Here is a 21529-nt window from a genome sequence, read left to right as displayed (position 1 = left end):
TGTGGATTTTTATTTTTTTAACTAGAAGAAGACTGTGAAGGTGATGTTTGCATGGGCACCTCAGGGTTGCCTAGTTTCCTGGTCATCACAACTCATCCACAATAGCTGGAACCACTCTGTGAGCTGAACATGCGTGGTGGCAGCCTCTGGTCGGGCACCTGGGGTGGCAACCTGGGTCCCCGCACTGTTCTTTACAGAGATAGAGACAGACCCACCCTCAGAGGCACACTGCCCACCTGTCACGCTGTTGTCATAGTTCCTGCGAGTTGGCTTGCTTGGGAGGTTGTGGCAAGGGCCAGAGGCTGGCTGGCTGGTTCCCAGGGCTGGCCTCCCCAGAGGCAGAATGAGGCTGTGGGGTCCAAGTTCACCCCCCGGGACTTTTTGCAAACCGCATCCCCTCTTGGCTGCTGGATCAAGGCCATTCTGGGACCCCTGTTGGGAAGCGTGCAGTCCGCGTTCCAGAGCAGAATTTATGTTACATGCACAAAAGTCTGCCACTCTCTTCTGAGAAATGTCAGGATTTGCTGAGACTTCAGTCCTGCCTGTCGCTGTGCCCAGGAAGTTCCTGGCAGGTGTGCAGCATCTCCTTCTGGGTCTGGGGTAGGGACATCTACTGGCTCCTGGCTCCCCCCTGGGGAAGGGTGTTCCCCTTTTACCTGTTTTACAAAAACAAGAGACCTCCACTGAGGTTTCTGGAGCACAAAGGATTCTGAGGCTACAATAAACACTGGCTGGGTTGCTAACACTTGATTATATCAAATGTCTGCTTCCATTTAAAAATTCTGAGATTCCCAAGGAGAAGAAGAGGCTGTGTACTTTGGCTTTGTCATAGCAACTGAGCAACAAGCCCCTGTTGGGGGCAACCGAGGTATGGGGTATCTGCAGACTGATAATATTCCTGTAGAAACTTCTCTACTTGTGGGGTATTATTTAAGAAACAGTGTCAGCTTGCTGTGTCACGGTCTAAAATCCGGTTGCAGAGATGTCACAGGCGGATATATTTGCAGACGCTGCAAATAATGGAGACTCATGAAAACTCGAATCGGGGTCCCTGTCCTTAAATGAGTTTCAGTTTGCATTTTGATAGCGGTTTGGAAATGCTATCGCTGGTTTTGTCACAGACATAATTCACATCTTTCTTCAGGCACTGTAAACAAGAGAGATGGTTTAATGGCTCCATAAAGGCTCTCTGTTGATAGCTGAGATTGGACCCTTTAGTAATGGGTGTCGGGCGTGTGTTTGCGTGTGTGTGTGTGTGTGTAGGGGGGATGGGTCAGAGGGAGTTTGCACACATGGGGTGGGAGGGCAGGGAGGAGCTAAATGCATTGGGAAAGACTGGATGGAAGGCTCAGAGGCACTGAAGTACCCTCCGTCTTGCTGTGTGTCCTCATGATGGATTTATAGAGCGAAACACGCTATTGTCTTTATTTGTACACAAGCCTTCCCCTTTGCTTCTGGAATTCAGCTGAGCACTAATTGAGGTCATTGCCATCCATTTATCACCTGAAATTGAAGTGATATTATCTTAAAGTGAATGCTTTTCATCTGCTGAGTGTATTCCTAACTGCATACTCATATATTTGTATAAAAGGCTGCCTGCATTTTTCATGCCATGCTTGTATCTGGTCTTAAATAATCTAATTTATGTATACCATTGGCTTTTTTTTTTTTTTTTGCCCTTTTACAGAGATTTTTTTTTTCCAAAAGAATCACTCCTTAAAGCCAAGTGAATTTTTTTTTTTTTTTTACGAGCACTTTGGCATCTGCAGCATGATTTGTTTTGACTTTTTCAGTTATATTTTTTTAGGCAGGTGTAAAACAAATTCTCCATGTTATACATCACCCTGGTCTAGGAAAATGCCTTGAAATTTTTCAAAGCACATTAAACGCATACTGCTTGACAGTTTGCATTTCGTGTCATCGTTCATCAGTTGGTTTGTGTGTACCTCTGGAAATTGTACACACTTTTGGTTTGGAGATTCAGAGTACGCAGGGAATTAGTAGATTAAGATCCAGAGCCCCCTGTTTGACTGATTGAGCTAGTTTACTGACACTAGTGTTGCTCTTCATCCAGCCTCTTTTATGTCTTCTTTCTCCTTTTTCAGAACAGATAGAATTCTAGAATAGGAGTCAGCAAGCTTTTCAGTGTTAAGGGCAAGATGATAAATATTTGGGGCCTTGTGGGTCTTCCTCTCAGCTATCCTAAATGGCCACGGTAGCTACTGGTGGCCCTGGGCTATATATAAATGATTGTATGGGAATGTTCTGCTGAAACTTAATTTATGAAAACAGGCAGGAGCTGCTGGCATAGTGGCATAGCGGGTATTGCTGCCACCTGCAATGCCAGCATCCCATATGGACTCTTGTTCCTGTCCCAGCTGCTCCACTTCTGATCCAATTCCCTGCTAATGACCTGAGGAAGCAACAGAAGATGGCCCAAGTGTTTGGGCACCTGCCACCCGTGTGGGAGACCCAGAGAAAGCTCCTGGCTCCTGGCTTCAGTGTGGCCCAGCTCTGGCCATTGCAGCCATCTGGGGAGTGAACCAGCAGATGGTAGATCTTTCTGTCTCTCTCTTTAACTCTGATTTTCATATAAATAACTAATCCTTTAAAAAAAAAACCCAACAGGTGGGAAGCTGGATTCAGCCCACAGACTATAATTTGTCAACCCTGTCCCAGAATAGCATCCGGTAGATTCTTCTAACAGAAGGTTTTTCTACAGACCAGAAATCTCATCAGAATCAGGAGCCTGTCATCAAAGCCGTGTAGCTAGCTTTCCTCCGACAACTGCAGATTTGACTCAGAGACATGATTTGCTTTAGAGAAGAAGCAAAAATGTGACTGTTTCTCCTCCCAGGGTGATTGTTTCTGTGCTCCCAGAAATTGCTCCTCTATTTCACTCTTCGGAGGAGGTTGGGAGGCGGCAGCAAGGTCAGAGCCACAGCCACGGCCACGGCCACGTGCTGCTGTATTCACGCTCACTGTGCACGTGGGGGAGGAGGCCTTTCCCTCACTGGCGACAGTTTGGTTATCAGGGTGCAGAGGAGCTTTGGATGCTGAAGAGCAATGCCCTGACTTCACCAGAATATGTATGGTGCGAATTTTTAAACGCCTTTGGTTATAGTAATGAAATGAAAGAAGGCAGGTGGCCTAAAAGCAGCACGGGTGTGCTGAGAAGTGTTTCCATTTAGATCCGAGTGCCTGGAAGGTATTAGTAAGGTCATGTGTACGGATAGGTGGCTCACACACAGGTGAGTCAGTGGAACATCAGACGGGGTACTGGCTGATATCCTCAGATGGGAAAATACACCTTTTTACACAAACTTAAAGAGAGCTCTAGTGGACACCTATGAGCTCCTAGTGGTAAGAACTGTGCCCCTCTCCTCATCTTCATTCCATAGCTCCACATCCTCTTCCCCTTGAGCACCTGGCACAGTAAAGGAATGAATGGGGGCCGGCGCTGTGGCGTAACTGGTAGGGCTGCTGCCTGCAGTGCCTGCATCCCATATGGGCGCCGGTTCAAGACCCAGCTGCTCCACTTTCAATCCAGCTCTCTGCTGTGGCCTGGGAAAGCAGTAGAGGATGGCCCAAGTCCTTGGCCTCCTGCACCTGCATGGGAAACCCAGAAGAAGCTCCTAGAATGAGCGAACTAACTGAATATCCAAGGAATGATCGAAGAAACACCTGCTGTAATGTTATTGTGGTGCCCACACATGTTAGAAATCATGTGTGTGTGCATAAGTAAATTAGAATTACTCACTCAAGGCTTTGAAAGTGGCAGCCAAAAGTCCAGGGCTCTAGTTTCTAGTTCTTAATATGTCATAATTTTAGTCTTAGACCTTTTAGTGAGATATGAAGCCTAGCTTCTTTATGCCTTTTTGAAAATATCTGCAAGATGGGAATTACAGTAAATGTCATTGTTTTGAATGACGAGAATCACAGTATGTGATGTTGCTTTTGAAACAGTAAAATTTAACTATGTAAATTAAGGGTTTTTAAAATGTTGTTTGAAAGTGGAAAAACAGGTACAGGGAGAGAGACAGAGAAGGTTCTTCCATCCTCTGGGTCAGCCCCCCAAATGCCTGCAACAGCCAGGGCTGAGCAAGGCCACAGCCAAGAGCAATAACTCAATCGAGGTCTCCCATGTGGGTGGCAGGGACTCAAGTACTTGAGCCATCGCCTGCTACCTCTCACTGTACACATGAGAAGGAAGCTGGAATAGGGCAGGGCCTTTAATCAGTAGTGGAGCCAGGACTGTAGGCTAGGAATCATGATATGGGATGAAATTTGAGCACTATAACTAGTTTTTTTTTTTTTTTTAATTAAAATTTCAAACTCAACCACAGATCATTGACACCTGAAGTTAGATATATTATTGTTCTTGAATTTATAAAATATAATCATCTTTACTTAGCAATAAACTGAAATTGCTTCATAGATTTCGTTGCACATTCTGTGGACTAACATGCTGCATTAATTATAACAATGTTGTCAGTGTCAATTTAGGGATAAAAATAAATCCTCCAGAGTCATGATAGTTTAGGAAATTATTCTCATTTTTTTTTAAAGGCAGAGGGACAGGATGGGGGATGAGTAGAGGCAGAGGTATCTCCCATGCACTGCTTCACTCCCCATATGGCCACAAGGGCCAGGGCTGGGCCAGGCCAGAGCCAGGAGCCTCTTCTGGGTCTCCCACTCGGGTGCAGGCACCCAAACACTTGGGCCATCTCCCTTCACCGTCCCAGGTGCATTAGTAGGGAGCTGGATCAGAAGTGGAGCAGCCAGGATTGAACCAAGTGCCCATATGGACTGCCAGCGTCTCAGATGGCAGCTTTGCCTGCTACGTCAAAATGGTGGCCCAGGAAGTTACTCTCCTGGGAGCACATTTTAATTTCAGTTTCTCTATGGGTATATTTCAAGTGTTCAAATGTGACTTTATAGTAATACATCCATTGCCATCCAGTGTCATACTTGTGTACCAGCAGTGTTGCTGTTGGGACGATAAGGACTTCTGCACCCTGGGGGATGCAGTGGTGGCAAGCTGCCGTCCTCTTTCTAAAGTGTAGGTGAAGCAAAATGCAAGCAAGATGTTGCAGCACAGTTCACAGTTCTAAAATGAGAACAATTAGTAATTTCACAAATACCCATGGATTACCATTGAAGTAAACTTCTGAATTAAGAAGTGGGTAAGTTTGTTTTGGAAATGCCTATTTCGAAGTCCTGGCATTTTGGAACTCTTACATTTAACCATGAGAAAAAGTCAGTCATCATTAGTCAGGCTTAAGATGTGGTTGTAGAAGGGTCAGGCTCCCTTCAAAGAAAAAATGTAAAACACGTCTCTTGAGTGTTCTTTCTGTTCCTCCTCCCGAAGATCTGATCATCAGGAGGAGTTGTGGCTCGTAGAACGTTCCATGGAAAACGCGTTTAAGGAGTGCCCCAGGATGGCTGCAGATCTCACAGATAACTTATCTGAACTGTCTGAAGTCAGGGATAAAGACATCCTGTCATTTTGAATCATCAGTTCTTTGTAAATGAAAGAGTTAACTCTCTTGATTTGATACACTTAACGAAGGAAAGATGCACTTTAATTAAAACTACAAACAATGCGGGTGGGTGCCTGTAGCTCTCACTGCAGACCTGGTAAGGGCAGCGCCGTAAGTGAAATGAAACGTACCTAGCGGCATCGGCAGCAGGCTGGAGCCGTGTTCAGCGAAAGTAATTTAATTAGCGTTGATCATGACTCCAGATGATGGTGATTTGATAAGGAATAATTTAGTACTTAACAGCCTTTTACATGCACCCACTCCATGTGGGAAGGTAAAGCAAATTGCACAAAATGAGTGTGCTGCTTTCACTTGTGCCTGTGCCAGTGAGCTGGAGAACCGCCTGTTTGCAGCCGCTCAGTCTCTCAGCCTTGTGATGAAATCCCCAGCCCGTTTTCAGCTCGGCCCTGGTTGATGGAAGAATAAGGGAGCGGGCAAGTTAAGGGGAGGAAAAGACAGTAGCCTGTGGTAATTGTGCAAAGATGTCAGATCTTCGGGTTGGCCTACCTCTTTATTCCTCACATGTAGCAATTAGGAAAAAACCCTTGCCAAGTCATATTCATTGGATTACTGGCTTGGTTTATGATTAGCCAAAAAAAAAAAAAAAAAAGAGAAAGAAAGAAAATCAGGTCCCAGGAGCCATAATGATGAAGAGGCCCACACACGTCGAGTGAATTACCAGGAGAGACTCTGGGAGTCCTTGAGTATTGAGACATGGGTGGATTTGTTAAATGCGTTTTCAAGTCCAAGTCCAAATGCTGCACACACTGGGTGCAGGAGGTGTCAAGCATCACAGTGGATTCCAGATGTGGCCGATCGATCGTGAGAAGCACCCGACATCTTTGCAGAGGCGCAATCCTGGTACACCCCAGTCTTAGCAAGCCCGGATTTCTGGGAGTGGTATATTGGACCTGTAGGTCTGCCATCACCAAGCACCACAACTGGGCAGTACTAGAGGCTGGAAGGATATTGAGGTGTCGGCAGGGTTCTGAGGGCTATGGAAGGTCATCCACTCCATGGTTCCCCTGCACCTTCGGGGGTTGGCCGGCAGTCATCGGCATTTCTTGGCTTGTGGGACCCCACCTGGATATGCCATGACAACAACATCCTCTCGCTGTGGATGTTTGCGTATCCAAACCCCCACTCGTAAGGATGCCACTCGTACTGCATTGGAACCCCCTGTTTCTGACCCTGTTGTAAACTGAATGACTTTTCCAGGTAACATCACCTACTAAGATAGGCAGGGTAGGACTTCAGCGTGTGCATATTGAGGGGACCGTGGTTCAGCAGGTAGGGGCTGGGAATCTGTTTTTTTGTTTGTTTGTTTGTTTGTTTTCTTTTTTCTTTTTTTCAAAACTCCCTGGAAACTGGTGAACAGCCAAGTCTGAGTGTCAGTGTTTAGGGATGAGCTTGCCTGTGATAGCACTTTGGGCACCTGTGTGCCTTCCCACATTGGGGTTGAATCACCTGCATGATGGTGTTTGGAGGGAGGGTTTTGGGAGGTGATTATGCATGGGATAAAGTGATAATAAAAGAGAGCTGGCTGGTCTGGCACTGGCACTGTGGCGTAGCGGGTAAAGCCGCTGCCTGTGGTGCCAGCATCCCATGTGAGCCATGTTTTGAGTCCTCGCTGCTCCACATCCAATCCAGCTCTCTACTATGGCCTGGGAAAGCAGTGGAAGATGGCCCAAGGCCTTGGGTCCCTGCACCCACGTGGGAGACCCGAAAGAAGCTCCGGGCTCCTGGCTTCAGATTGGCCATGGTGACCATTTGGGGAGTGAACTGGAGGATGGAAGACCTCTCTCTCTCTCTCTCTCTCTCTCTCTCTGTTTGTCCCTGTATCTCTGTAACTCTGCCTTTTAAGCAAATAAATATTTTTTTTAAAAAAAGAGAGAGAGAGCTGGCTGACAGCTTCATCATCAGACCCTACCAGGCCTCAAATCTGCTGGTGCCTCCATCTTGGACCACGCAGCCTCCTAAATTGTGAGAGAGAAACGTCTAGGCAAGTCACTCAGTCTGTGTCTAGATTACAGCAGCTGGGACAGACTAAGAAGTGCCCATAGTTCTGAGGTCATTTCCTGAAGCCCATGGAGCCAGTCTGCAAGCAGCCGAGCTGCACAGTGTATCTGCTAGGGTGGACCACACCTTTCGTGTCTGGGTCAGTGCTGGTGGACCCTGGGGTAGCACGCCACAGTCAGGTGAACAGCCACTCCTGACCACCCTCCACACCTGCCAGCCGTTTGGATAATATCTGCTTGGCCAGGATAGACGTGCTTAACAGCTTACCAGCACATTTGTGATTGATGCCTCTCTTCCATTTTAACCTTTTGATTGAGGCACATATTTGTTATCATGCAAAAATCTGGTTACAGCTTGATGAATTTTACATACATATATATGTGTGTGTGTGTATATATATATATAATATCTTTTTTTGTTTTTGACAGGAGATGTTAGTGAGAGAGAGACAGAGAGAAAGGTCTTCCTTTTTATGTTGGTTCACCCCCAAGTGGCAGCTACGGCCGGTGTGTTGCGGCCGGCGCGCTGTGCCGATCCAAAGCCAGGAACCAGGTGCTTCCTCCTGGTCTCCCATGCTGGTGCAGGGCCCAAGAACCTGGGCCATCCTCCACTGCACTCCCGGGCCACAGCAGAGAGCTGGACTGGAAGAGGAGCAACTGGGACAGAATCCGGCGCGCCAACCAGGACTAGAACCTGGTGTGCCAGCGCCGCAGGCAGAGGATTAGCCTAGTGAGCCGGGGCACCGGCCCATATAGTATATCTTAATGCAGCCACCACACAGAGCAAGAGAGAGAGTGTTTCCAACTCTGCGGAAGCTTCCCGGTGCCCTCCCCTAGTCAGTAACACTCCCATCCATGCTTTCCCTCTCAGAGAGCTTTGTTTGTTCCTGAAATTCACACATGGCATATTAGTATGTTGGCGGGTAATTTGCCATGTATTATTCCTGGGCGGTGTTCATTCCATTATATGCATGTGTTCATTTATGTAGTCATACTCCCACCAATGCGTGTTTGAGTTTTCCCCATGTTTGCTGCCATGAATAAAGCTTCTGTGCACATTCTTACACATCTCTCCATGAACTCTGTCCAGGATGTAGCCCTAAGGGTGCAGTTGCTGGGCCATGCGGTGGGTTTCTGTTGAGCTCCGCTTGTTACTGCCAAAGCATTTTCCGAAGTGCTCATGCCAGTTCATATCCTCAGTATCATGTATAAAGCTCTCATTGCTGTATTTCTTCATCAAAGCTTAGTAATGCCCGTCATTTGCAGTTCAGCCATTCCAGGGGACATATAGTAATAATTTCATGTGGGTTCATTTTCAGTTTCATGATTAATAATGATTTTGAATACTTTTTCATTAATGTTTATTTTGCCACTTGAATGTCATCTTTTAGGAACTGCCTGTTGAAATGTTTTTCCCATTTTCAATTTGGCCATTTAACTTAATAATTTGTAGAAGCTACTCTCATGTTTCATATGAATTCTTTGTCAGATCTTCCTATTGCAAATATCTTTTCAAACCTATGCCTTACTTTGTATTCTCTTCATGGTGTCTTGATAAAGAGAAGTTTTTAATTTCAATGACACCTAGTTTATCAAGATTTTTTTTTTTCTTTTAGGTTAAGTGCTTTTTATATCCTAATCTTTATTTTCCTACCTCATGGTCCCAGACACCTAAATGTAGTAATATTAAACACAGTAGTCTCATATGTGCGTGGTATTTTGCTAAATAGGGTAAACTGCATCATAATTAGTTTCTGATGTCTTATCAATGCCTCTTCATGTATGTTAGGTCTGATATCCCAAGTATGTTATGATTTGAATGCAAATCGAGTTCTTTATATGTTACTACTGCTTTTTCATGGGAAAATGTAAAACCCAAACATATATTGAAGTACTAAAACTTACATACGCTCATTCTGCCGTGTATGTTCTAGGAAATAATGGTTGAAAAGTACTTGCTAAAAAAATGCAAGTCCTGTGGTTAACGTATTCACATAGGTTACATTCGGAATATTTATATCTGTAAGAAGTAGCGTAACCACACAAATACACACACACGGACTCAGTGAAGGAATGTTCTTACAGAATACCACTTTAAATTCTTGGTGTGCCAACGGCAAAGGAAGACATTTCTCTCTGTCTCTCTCTCTGTCCACTCTGCCTGTCAAAAAAAAAAAAAAATTCCTGGTGTGCATTTGTTTTCATATTTGAAAATCTTTATCTTGGAAATTAAAGGACTTAGATAACTTTAAGAGAATATAATGAGCCACTATCTGCCCACCAGTATTTCTCTAATTTGACTCATCTAATTTTCAGTATTTCTCTAATTTGACTCATCATGGTTCTCTCCACACTTTTATAGAGTACCCTAAAGAAAATCCCTGAATCTCTTTATTCCATTTGTAAATACTTCACGAACCTCTAGCATTGCCATTATCACACCCAGTAAAATTAATAATTTATGAAAACATCTACATAGTCTGTGTTTAATTATCCTATTTACTGCAAAGTTATATTATTATATTTGGGTTGTTCACATCTGAATCCAAATAAATTGCCATATTCTAATTGATTCCTTTTTTTAAGATTTATTTAATTTATTTGAAAGGCAGAGTTACAGAGAGAGATCTTCCATCCGCTGGTTCAATCCCCAGATCACCACAATGGACAGGATTGGGCCAGGCCAGGAGCTTCTTCTGGGTCTCCCACGTGGCTGCAGGGTCCCAAGCACTTGGGCCATCCTCTGTTGCTTTCCAGGCTAGCAGGGAGCTGGATGGAAGGTGGAGCAGCAGGCACCCATATAGGATGCTGGTGCTGCAGGCATGTGATGCTGTGCCACAGTGCTGGCCTCTCTCATTGATTCTTCAGATTCTTAAGCCTGTTCTGTTAGAGTCAGTCAAGCGAATTTTGTAATGCCCTGCACTCCACTAGAGCAGGAAGATACACATGTTGTCTTTTCTGTTTCTTTATGGCTTTACTCTCTTCCTTGTATGGTCATATTTATCACTTAAAATGTTTGCATGACATGCATATATAGTACATTAAGAAAATACTTGGAAATGGAATGCCCAGTATAATTATTTATTATTATTTACATTTTTCTTGGACCGCTAACTAATGTAAGTAAAATTAGATTATTTGACAGATTTGTTTGCACAGTGTTTCAGGTGACTTTTCAGTACCATTGAATACTTCTATCAGAATTATACACACGCACAGTGTTTATTTTATGTTAAAAATTTTTTATGACATTCAATCTAAGTAATGCTGTAATGGCACGCTCACTAAGTGGTGTAATTGACATTGTAAATGGCAACAGAAGCTGCAAAATTTTTCTTGCCATATCTTCCTTTATAGAACACAAACTTAAAATTTTGTGTTTTAATTCTAGTTTTTTGGGGGAGTTCTAGCCGATCTCCCAGCTAAGTATCCTCTCTGAGTTTATCCCTTGATTAATCATACCTCTGGTTATTGAACATTTTAAAACTAAAATCTGTCCTTACATCTGTTTTCTTTTATTTTTAATAATTCTCCATTTAAGATTAAACTTTGATATTCTGATGGTCTCTAATATGTATATTTTAGTTGAAAGCTATGATTTCCCTCCAGGTATACATATTTCTTTTAATCTTCATATTTTCTGAATGAGAATATCTGCATCACATAAGCATAAATGATTGTAAGCATAACTATACATTAAGTCCTGTGAAAAATGAGTAAATATTTTATGTAGTATAATTATTTTTGGGGGGATTATGTTTGATACTTAATTTCACCAATTCCTTACATTTCCATAATTCTGATAAGTAGGTAGGCAGATATTTTAGCGTCTTTTATTTTATGAATTTTACTTATTTCCGTCTATTTGAAAGTCAGAGACAAAGAGATAACGACAGACAGATAGAGATCTCTCAAGCCCTGTTCATTCCCCCTATGTCCACAAAGACCAGGCTGAAGCCACAAGCACCGAACCCCATGTGCATCCTGGTCTCCCATGAGTGGTGGTGATCCTTGTACTTGAGCCATCACTTGCTGCCTCCCGGAGTGCACGTGAGTAGGAAACTAGATTGGAAGCAGAGGCAGAGCTCAAACCCTGTCACCTCTAGATGGGATGCGGAGTTTCTTCTTGGTGTCTTAACTGCCGTGCCAAACACCCACCCTTTGGCTCTATATTTCATAGATGAGCATTGACTTCACAGGTGTTGAGTGTTTTGCCCAAAATACCATTTTACCCTGGACCTGTACCTAAATTTTGTTAGTCCAGTTGTCATTCTACTAAACCACCACTACTGATATGTTTGTGACATTTTCTTTTCCATAATGCTTAAAATTCTGTTCTGGTCTTTAGTTTGATTCTTTCCTAATAAGTTGTATTTTTCTCTGCTTCAGTCGTTGGAAATCTGTGAAATGTTTTCAAAACTCCCCTTTCAGAAAACTAAGCAAATTACAGGTGATTCAGTTCACTTTAAGTAGTAAGAAAAAAAACATACTTACATTTTTTTTACACCATAAAAGAAGAAAAGGAGTGGACAGAATTCTCCAGAATGTTTTATGCCACTGAAACTCATCAAATGTAATATTTTAGCTAAGTAAGTTATACAAAATGTTAATGGCATTTTAAGCATGAGAGGTAGAACAGATTACTATGCTTAATTGCTAACTACATTTAATTCGGGTTGTTTCCTAGTGGCGTTTCATGGCCTACCACTGAAAATCAAGAAAGAACCCCACAGTCCATGTTCAGAACTCGGTTCTGCCTGCAGTCAAGAACAGCCCTTTAAATTCAGCTATGGAGAAAAGTGCCTGTATAATGTCAGGTAAGGCAACAGGGTGTTTGGATAGAGGGTGGGACCAAAAAAAAAAAAATCCAGAATAATACAAACTCTCGTTGTAATTTATGAATTCCATCTTCAGTATGTAACGAGCTAATTAGGTAATGCATAGAGCAGAAGTCTAAAGAACTGTTTACCATGCAGTCACACACTTAGCATCATTTTAAAGCAATCGCTTTCATCTAAATCGTTAGCTGCTTTTCTACTGTCGATGCGTCTTGGGTTTGAAAAGAGGGTCTTATTTGGCACAAGCAGCCTTTGAAAGTTCCCATTAGAATGAATGCATTATGCACTCTAGATAGAGAGTTTGTAGCGGGAAAAAATGAAACATTTGGCAGGTTTGAGCAGTACATTAGTTATCTGACAGGCTTTGCAGATGATCTATAAGATGCATTCATGGACAATTGCAATAAAACTAGAATTTTATAAGGCTTAGCAGAGGCTATTATCTATTAAAAAGCCAGTTGTTCTTGTGATGATAATAAAGGGTGGTGCAGCAAAAGTACACTGTTCATTTGGTGGAAGATGTGAGAACACACGTGTGCATTATAAGCGCTGCACTGCAAATGGCATGCTTTTACTTTTCATATTAAGCTCTAATAGCATAAAGGAAAAATTGCCTGTGTCTATTGAATAATCTTACCCTGAATTATTGTGGAAACTTAGTTCTTACAAGTTTGGAAACTTCTAAAAATGATTCCAGGTATTTATATTGTTTTATGAGTTCTATCAATTCGGGTTTCTGATAATGTTCTGAACCAAAGAGGTCTTCTACTTCTTCATATGTTTATTTCACATAGTCTTTAGATCCATGATACGTAAGATTTGAGAAACTTCAATTTACGCTATATCATGAGCTGACCAATGTTTGGGCACTCTGCTGCTGTATGTTCTATACAACCTGTCTTTTATGCCTGCTTTTCTGTGAGGCTTGCTAGAGCCTAAAATTATGAGACAGCTCTGTTGAAACAGTATAGCTTGTATAAAAAGATCTCTTGTAGAAGCCAACTATTAAAGCATACTGAGTTCAATAAGAAGATATTGATCGATCTGATTAGATGTTCCAGTTTAGTTTTATATTTTGCATTTTTTTCCTTAAGGTATTGTATTTTCAAGGCATAATTATGTAATACATGGAAGAATTTTCAATCAATAAGCCAGTTAGATGTAGAATTATTGCTTTTTAGCATTGATCAGAATTGTGACTGTGAAATCACTCTTGTTTTGTGAGACTTACCTGGCATTCATAAATTATCAGCAGAGCCTGCATATTCTGAGGCTTTTTTTGGGGGGGGGGGGCAGTGATCCTGTGGTGATGTTGCATGTATAAAGTCTGGTCCTTCTGTATCTGTAAAAGAAATGTAATTTAATACAACATTTCATGGGGAGTAAAGGTAGCATCTCAGTACCAAAAAACTATCAGCCCCCCCCCCCCCCGCCATGAGTTTGAATCAGAGGAATCATTTTATAAAAGAAGTTGGTTTTTTACTTAGAAGTACTGGTAAAGAACAGAGGCAGAACCAAACGTGAGCTTTTCCATATGAGTGTCCTTGACTTTGCTTTAAAACCAGCTAGACTTGGGCAGCACCTACCCCTTTGCTTTAGTGAAGTGTCTTTGCACTTGAGGGTAATTCTGTTGTGTTGATGGGATAAGAGAATAAAGTATTCCTCAAACTGACCCAAGAAGAAATATATCAAAGAGAAAAATGTGTACGGAAGAATGCTTTGTATTTTAGCATTTTTTATTTTTATTTGAACTTAGAACTATCTTTTTCAGACATTTAAATACAATTGGTTTTTAATAAAATATGTTTTGGTTAACAAAAATTCATTAAAGCACATGCCTTAGAGCTGCATGTTGGAAAACAGTTTAAGTTCATAACAAATAATCAAACTTACACCTTTTTTTTTGTGATTGTGAGTGTTTAAAAGTTAGGCTGTGATGATAGGATTTTATTCATCATAACATTATTTTGTACTCATTCTTACATTCCTCGGAAGTTTAAATATATTGGAGACATGTTAATTAACCTCATTAATCTCCATTATCTTGTGTGAGGAAGTTTGTGCCACATATCATTTGTTTAATATAAAGAAAAATTTATGGCGACAGCATTGCCTTGAAATTCCAGCGCAAATGAAGGGAAACCAGGTAGAGTCTCCATTTAGGAAGCTGACGTTCGGACTTGTTTTAAAATGTAATATTTGTGGAAGGGTAATTATGATAACAGAATAATTTAATGACAGAAAATATCTATCAAACTCGCTCAAAGGGAGATTCGAGGAGAGATGGACACAGTCCCACTGCTTCCCTTCACAGTGATTTTCCTGATAGTTGTTTTATGCATGTTAAAAAGGCACCGTTTTTGTTTATGCTAACACTAGCTTTTACAGTGGCGACTCTGAAGTTGCTGCATTCCAAGTGACGTCCTGGCTTTTGTCCCTGCCAGTGCCTATGATCAGAAGCCACAAGTGGGAATGAGGCCCTCCAACCCCCCCACGCCCTCCAGCACCCCGGTGTCCCCACTGCATCATGCCTCGCCCAGCTCAGCTCACACTCCGAAGCCTGAGCGAGCCTTCCCAGCCCACCTCCCTCCGTCACAGCCCATACCAGACAGCAGCTACCCCATGGACCACAGGTAAGCCGGGATGCCATTTCTTTAAAGACTGGCTGTTAGCATTCTTGGAAGAAACTCCTCTTAGCAGTTCTGAAGACCTAGAGTAGATGTGAGGTGAGCGAATGAATTCTGCACATCTGTGCAAAATATTTTTAGAACGAGCTTGCTGCATGTATACTTATAAATAATTGGTGGAGAAGGTCATTTATAAACATCCCTTTTATAAACATTTAAATTGGTTGCTAAAATGGAAAATTAATCTATATACTGACATTTGAACACTTCCCTTTCACTTTTCTTGAATTAAATTGCTTCACTTAAACTTTAAATCAGATCATCCCATTTTTATGAGCATATGTGTGTGTACTTGTTCTATAAAGTGAGGGGACTAATTTTAGTAGGTGGCTTATGGAATTAGGTTCTTTACCTTAGATTGAATGGTTAAGCTATACATAGTTTTGCAGAATAGAACTTATTTGATTAAAACTGTTTACCATCCTTTCCAAGTGATGAATATTTAATGTCACTAGACCTGTGTCCCTAGACACTGGGAAGAAGCAGTGAACGAGGGAGAGGCTGAATTAGTTATTATCGAGGCAGGAGCAAGGACCTAGGGAGAATGCTCTGGTGGGTGACTCTTAACTCCTAGAGTTGAAGAAGTTCATATTCCAGTATAATAGAACTCCCGAGATACTGCCGCAATGAACAGCTTAAAGCCTAGGCTGACGATATACAGCATGCCTCTGTCTCCTTTCTCCTTTGTAGGTATACATACCAAGGCATTTCCTGGTAAATGTTTCACAATAGACCCCATGGGAGGGAAGAGTCATAAGGCCTGTTCTGTGGCATTGCCGAGTGTGTCCTGTAAATACCACCCTTCCTGAGCCCTCACTGGGACAGCCCTGACTGTGGGGTTGGCAAGAAATGGGCACAGCATTTCTCCCAAACGGATACCGTGGGCATGGCTCACCCCAAGGGCATAATTAGGAGTGGCCTTTGTGGCGAGGTTAAGCTCCCCTTAGGATGCCTGCATCCCATATTGGAGTGCCAAATTGAGTCCTGGCTCGTCCACTTCCCATCCAGCTAGCTCCCTATGAATGTGCCTGGGAAGCAGCAGTTGATGGCTCCAGTGTGTGAGTCCCTTCCAACCCATGTGGGAGACCCAGATAGAGTTCCTGGCTGCTGGCTTCAGCCTGGGGCAGCCCCAGCTGCTGTGGGCATTTAGGGAGTGAACCAGCAGTTGGGAGATCTGTGTCTTTCTCCTTCTCTTTTTGTGTGTCACTCTGAGTGAAATGAAATAAAATAATTAGGAACTGGTGAGTTTTGAATCCTTGCCTTTGTTTTTAACATAACTTTTCAATTGTGAAGTTACTGGGTTTGGCCCTTTCACGATGGCCGTGTTTAACAGTTGGCTCAGAAACTTCCTGATCACTTCCCCAGAAGCCAGGGCAAACTGGCTCTGCCACACCATTGTAAAAATAACTCGGTCTAAAGAATCCCCCAGGTCAGCAGAGGAAAGCGACAACTTTCAGAAAATCAGAGGGCACTCCGATCTGCTTTTTTTATGGGTTGTTCAATGGGGCTCGGCCTCAAGTTCAGGAACTCTCACTGGTATAAAGGAGTTAAGATGAAAGCAGTCTTTCCAGGGCCAGGAAAACCATCTGTGGGTTTTCTGCCTGTGTTTCCATCACCAGGTCCTCTGGTGCTTTGGTTACTGAATCTCTCCCTTCTCACCCAAGGGCTTGAGTCGTAGTCAGAGTGTGCGGGAGTGTGCATCTGTGTAAACAGCTTTGGAAACACAGATAAAAGAATCCTGACTGCAGGGCGGGCCACCTGACAGATGCACGTTGTGTGGAGCTGGAAAGGTTGCAGAGACCATGAGCACACGAAAGCCAGTTTCGTTTCTTCCTCCTCTGGTGCCTGCCCGGAGTTCAAGTTCACAGAGCCTCTTGTGCGTGCGCCAGCCTGGCGTCGCCGAGGAGGTGACCACTGAAGGAGCAGCAGGCCTGTGGTTTTTTTTTTTTTTTTTTTTTTTTTGACCTAACTTGAAATCGTTTGCTTTAGCCGAATCCATTTGCATTCCTCCACTTGGAGTCCAGTATTTGACTGGAGAACAGCCGGGCCGGAACTGGAAGAGGGAAGGTCCAGGGTCTTTTCCCACTGCCCCCGACTGGGTTCTGAGGACAGGACCAGCTGGCCGGTCCCAGGAAAATCTCCAAAGCCGTATGTTTCAGGGGAGGATTTCTTAGAGGGTTCTAGCCAACAAATGACAGCGCCTGGGCTATTTATGGCAAATTGGCTCCGGGAACAAATCTCCTCCCCAGAGCGCGCCCTCCAGCCCAGGCACCCCACCTCTTCTCTGGGAATGCTTCGCAGCCACCTGGCCTGCTCGCTGCTTCCTTTCTCAGCCGCTCTCCACTCCTCGGGCCAGCCCTTGGGCACCGTTTACCGAGCCCACTGTGCAGGAACCCTGTCTCTTTTCTCCTTCCACCTTTCCCACCACCCACAGCCCTGATCCCCTGTATCCCAGAATCCCCCTGCGTGCTGTGTCACCTGCTAACGCCCTGCCAGTGGCTTCTCCAGCCTCTTGCCCAGGTCCTGGGCTCCTGAGAACAGCACTCCTGAGACGGGGGTGTGCGATCCCTAGCAAGTACCAACTGGAATCAGGTCTGCTCGTAAAAACAAAACACTCCACCCAGCTCTCAGAGCTGCATTCTTAGCTTCCTTTTAAGGCTTCTGAAGTAAGCCCGCTTCTTATTTTAACTTCAAAAGTTACGATTTTCTGATTCACTCCTTGACAAGTTCTTAATGATAATTTCTGTTTCTTTTTTTGGCTAATGAAATAAGCCAGGGAAGGGGAAATTAATGTAGCGCCAGGCCGCCCCGTGGTTGTGCAAGCATGCGTGTTTCCGGTCTGCAGGTGTGGCAGCCAGGGAGCCTAGAGGTAACTCTCAGGATGGGGTATTCTTGGAAAGGCTCGCCCCTGATTTTCACTTAGCATTACCAAAATTAAATGCTAACTTTCCAAATTAAAGTCTCAGGAATGCTTTTAGTGGGAGGGTTAATAGGGTTATATTTGATCACAGAAATGTTTTATAGGTTATTTTTAAACACTCCTGGGGCATTGTTAGAGCACTTTTAAATCTTTAATTAATCCACCTCTTTGTGGTGGGTCAATGATATTGTGGATGAGAAACACAGACGAGAGCGCTTCTGTGATGAGCCAGTTGTTGTCCAGGACAGCCAGCACCAGCCTCAGCCACAGCTCAGCCTGCTCAGGAGCCGGCTGCCCGACCCCGCACACCACGCGGCGCATGCGTGTTCTCATCTTTGAAGGGGAGCTGTGTGCTTAATGCTTATTCTTACCAGCCTGATGTTTTTATATTTTTTAAAAAAATCTCTTTTCTCTCTGTTTTTTTAGAAGATTTATTTTTATTTATTCAAAAGACAGAGTTACAGAGAGAGAGATGGAGAGAGAGTGAGAGAGACATGTTTCATTTACTGCTTCACTCTGACCACAACAGCCAGGGCTGGGACAGATGGAAGCCAGGAGCTGGGAGCTTCATCTGGGTTTCCCTTGGGTGCAGAGGCCCAAGCACTTGGGCCATCTTCTGCTGCTTTCCCAGGTGCATTAGCAGGGAGCTGGATCAGAAGTGGGGCAGCCAAGACACAAACTGGTGTCCATATATGATGCTGCCACTGCAGGCAGCAGCTTAACCCACTAGGCCTCAATGCCAGTCCCAAGACATGGTCTGTTGTGTTTCTCACTGGGATACAGTGGTGATTTGGATACTGTTGAGGAATTAAAACTCATTTTTCTCTTGTTCCCTGCATAACAACAGGTCTTTTTATTTTATTTTATTTATCTATTTATTTTTGTTTAAGATTTATTTATTTGAAAGGCAGAGAGAGAGAGAGGATAAAGGAGAGAGGTCTTATCTGCTGGGTCACTCCCCAAATGGCCACAACAGGCCAGAACTGGGCTGATCTGAAGCCAGGAGCCAGGAGCTTCCTCCGGGTCTCCCATGTGGGTACTGGGGCCCAAGGACTTAGACCATCTTCCACTGCTTTCCCAGGCCATAGCAGAGAGCTGGATCAGAAGTGGAGCAGCCAGGACTCAAACCAGATGCCGGCAATGCAGACGGTGGCTTTACCCAGTATGCCACAGTGCTGGCCCCAGGTCTTTTTTTTTTTTTTTTTAATAAAAGATGATTTATTCTTATTTTCATTTTATTTGAAAAGCAGAGAGATAGGAACAGACACAGAGGGAGACTTCATCTGCTGCTTCGCCAAAATTGGGCCAGGCTGAAGCCAGGAGTCAGGAGCTCCAGTCAGGTCTCCCCTGTGGGTGACCAGGACCCAAGTCCCTGAGCCGTCACCCACTGCCTGCAGGTGTGCATGAACAGGAAGCTGACTCAGAAGTGGTGCAGTCAGGCTGTGGACCAGCTCCTCTGATATGGGATGCAGATGACTTAGCCCCGGCACCAGATACCCGCCCCAGCCATTCCTCCCTTGCTTCCTCAGGACAGCCATCAAACAGATCTCTGGGTGTTTTTTTTTTTTTTTTTTTTTTTTGCATGTTTGTTGATTATTCTGGTAACATTTGAATGATGGAGGAAGCAATTTGAGATGAGCCTCGGTTACCCATCTTTTTTTCTTGCTTATGAGTATGTCAGATCCTTTCCATGTGCAGGTGACATGGAAGAACTCGTTGACTGAGAATCCCCTGGGTCCATATCTCCAATGGCACTCATAGTATTTTGACTTCGGGAAGGAATCGAAGTGGCACAGGGTCCTAAGAAGGGGAACACACTGATTAGAAAGCACCACCGTTCCTGCTGACCTGGGGAAGAGAAATCCAGAGTGGACTTCAGGCTTCCTTCTTGGGCCAGTTGGAACCGCGTTGGTTCGCTTAGCGGTTAGATGTCACGCCAGGGTTTTAAAAGATCGTCTGTGTTACCGTTTCAATCTGAGCCACTCTCTTCTTCCTAGATTCCGCCGCCAGCTCTCCGAGCCCTGTAACTCCTTTCCTCCTTTGCCCACCATGCCACGGGAAGGCCGTCCCATGTACCAACGCCAGATGTCTGAGCCAAACATCCCCTTCCCACCACAAGGCTTTAAGCAGGAGTTCCACGACCCCGTGTATGAACACAGCACCCTGGTCAGTGGCGCGGCCAGCCAGAGCTTCCCGCCTCCTCTGATGATCAAGCAGGAGCCCAGAGATTTTGCCTACGACTCAGGTATGCCCATGCGGGGGCGGCATTGCGTCTATGGCATCTTTTCACATCCCCTCTCACTTTGGTTCCTGTTGGTGTCCAGCTGGGTGACCACTGGCCATTTGCTGTGAGATCTTCTGATTGTATCCCTTACTTCAGTTGTCCTGTACCTAGGAAGGGCTGACTGATCTTTGACTTCAGTATAAGTGGATAGTCAAACTAACGCCTGACAATGAAACTTTTCAAAGCAAACTTCAATTTGTAAAATGTATTAAATGGGTAAAACTTTCCAAAGAAAAGTTCAGTTCATTAAATTATTCACAGTCTCACTCCAAGAGGGTGACATTGTAATTTTTCTCTTGATCTATGCTTTTTTAAAAAAAAAAATCGGTGGTTTAGGGGGCCGGCGCCATGGTTAATCCTCCACCTGCGGCACCAGCATCCCATATGGGCACTGGGTTCTAGTCCCGGTTGCTCCTCTTCCAGTCCAGTTCTCTGCTGTGGCCAGGGAGGGCAGTGGAGGATGGCCCAAGTGCTTGGGCCCCTGCACCCGCATGGGAGACCAGGAAGAAGCACGTGGCTCCCGACTTCGGATCAGCACAGCGCCAGCCGAAGTGGCCATTTGGGGAGTGAACCAACGGAAGGAAGACCTTTCTCTCTGTCTCTCTCTCTCACTGTCTAACTCTATCTGTCAAAAAAAAAAAGAAAAAGAAAAAATCGGTTGTTTCTACTGCAGTGCTATTTAATAACAATGTTATATGAAGTCATAGTCTTCCACACTGGGCATTTATTGTATACCATGGCAAAAAGAAGAGGAGACATTTGGGCTAGCCACTTGGAGTGCTTGCGTCTCATGTCTCAGTGCCGAGGTTTGAGTCCCAGCTTTCTGTTAATACATTCTGGGAGGCAGCAGGAGGTGGCTCATGCAGCTGGGTGCCTGCCACACACATGAGAGGCCTGGAATAAGTTCCAGGATCCTGCCTTTAGCTCCTTCACCACCGGCTTTTGCTGATATTTGAATAGTGAAATGGTGAAGGGGAACTCTTCTCGCTCTCTATCTCTTTTACTCTGTTTTTCAAATAAGTAACACAAACTAATGAAAATGAAAAAAAAAAAAGATATTTTATTGGTGGCAAAGATTCCAAGATCCCTAAGTTGGAATTCTAGCATATTAGGAATTAAGAGAAGACCAAAACACAGAAGCAGGGTTTCTTCCTGAAGCTTAGCTGTGTCCCAGCAAATGAATGAATGTACTACAGAGTCATGTGTAGGAGGTTAAAGGGACTTCCCCAAAGCTGGGGG

General features: G+C 44.0%; 1 protein-coding gene across 4 annotated transcripts in view; it reads left to right on the top strand.

Annotated features, from left to right (window-relative positions):
• Positions 1–21529, top strand: part of ETV1 (ETS variant transcription factor 1) — a 103541-nt gene that overhangs the window by 42157 nt on the left and 39855 nt on the right. For all 4 annotated transcript variants that reach the window (XM_070059381.2, XM_089315154.1, XM_089315155.1 and 1 more), the window contains 3 exons: positions 12249–12378; positions 14844–15032; positions 20004–20251. In XM_070059381.2, the coding sequence (XP_069915482.1) occupies positions 12249–12378; positions 14844–15032; positions 20004–20251 (567 nt within the window). The remainder of the gene's footprint in view (positions 1–12248; positions 12379–14843; positions 15033–20003; positions 20252–21529) is intronic.

This window comes from Oryctolagus cuniculus, chromosome 16 (genome assembly GCF_051225735.1).
Source record: "Oryctolagus cuniculus isolate XC-2025 breed Fujian yellow rabbit chromosome 16, ASM5122573v1, whole genome shotgun sequence".
Lineage (NCBI taxonomy): Eukaryota > Metazoa > Chordata > Mammalia > Lagomorpha > Leporidae > Oryctolagus > Oryctolagus cuniculus.
Note: the sequence above shows the minus strand (reverse complement) of the source record. Positions and strands in the feature narration are given on the sequence as shown.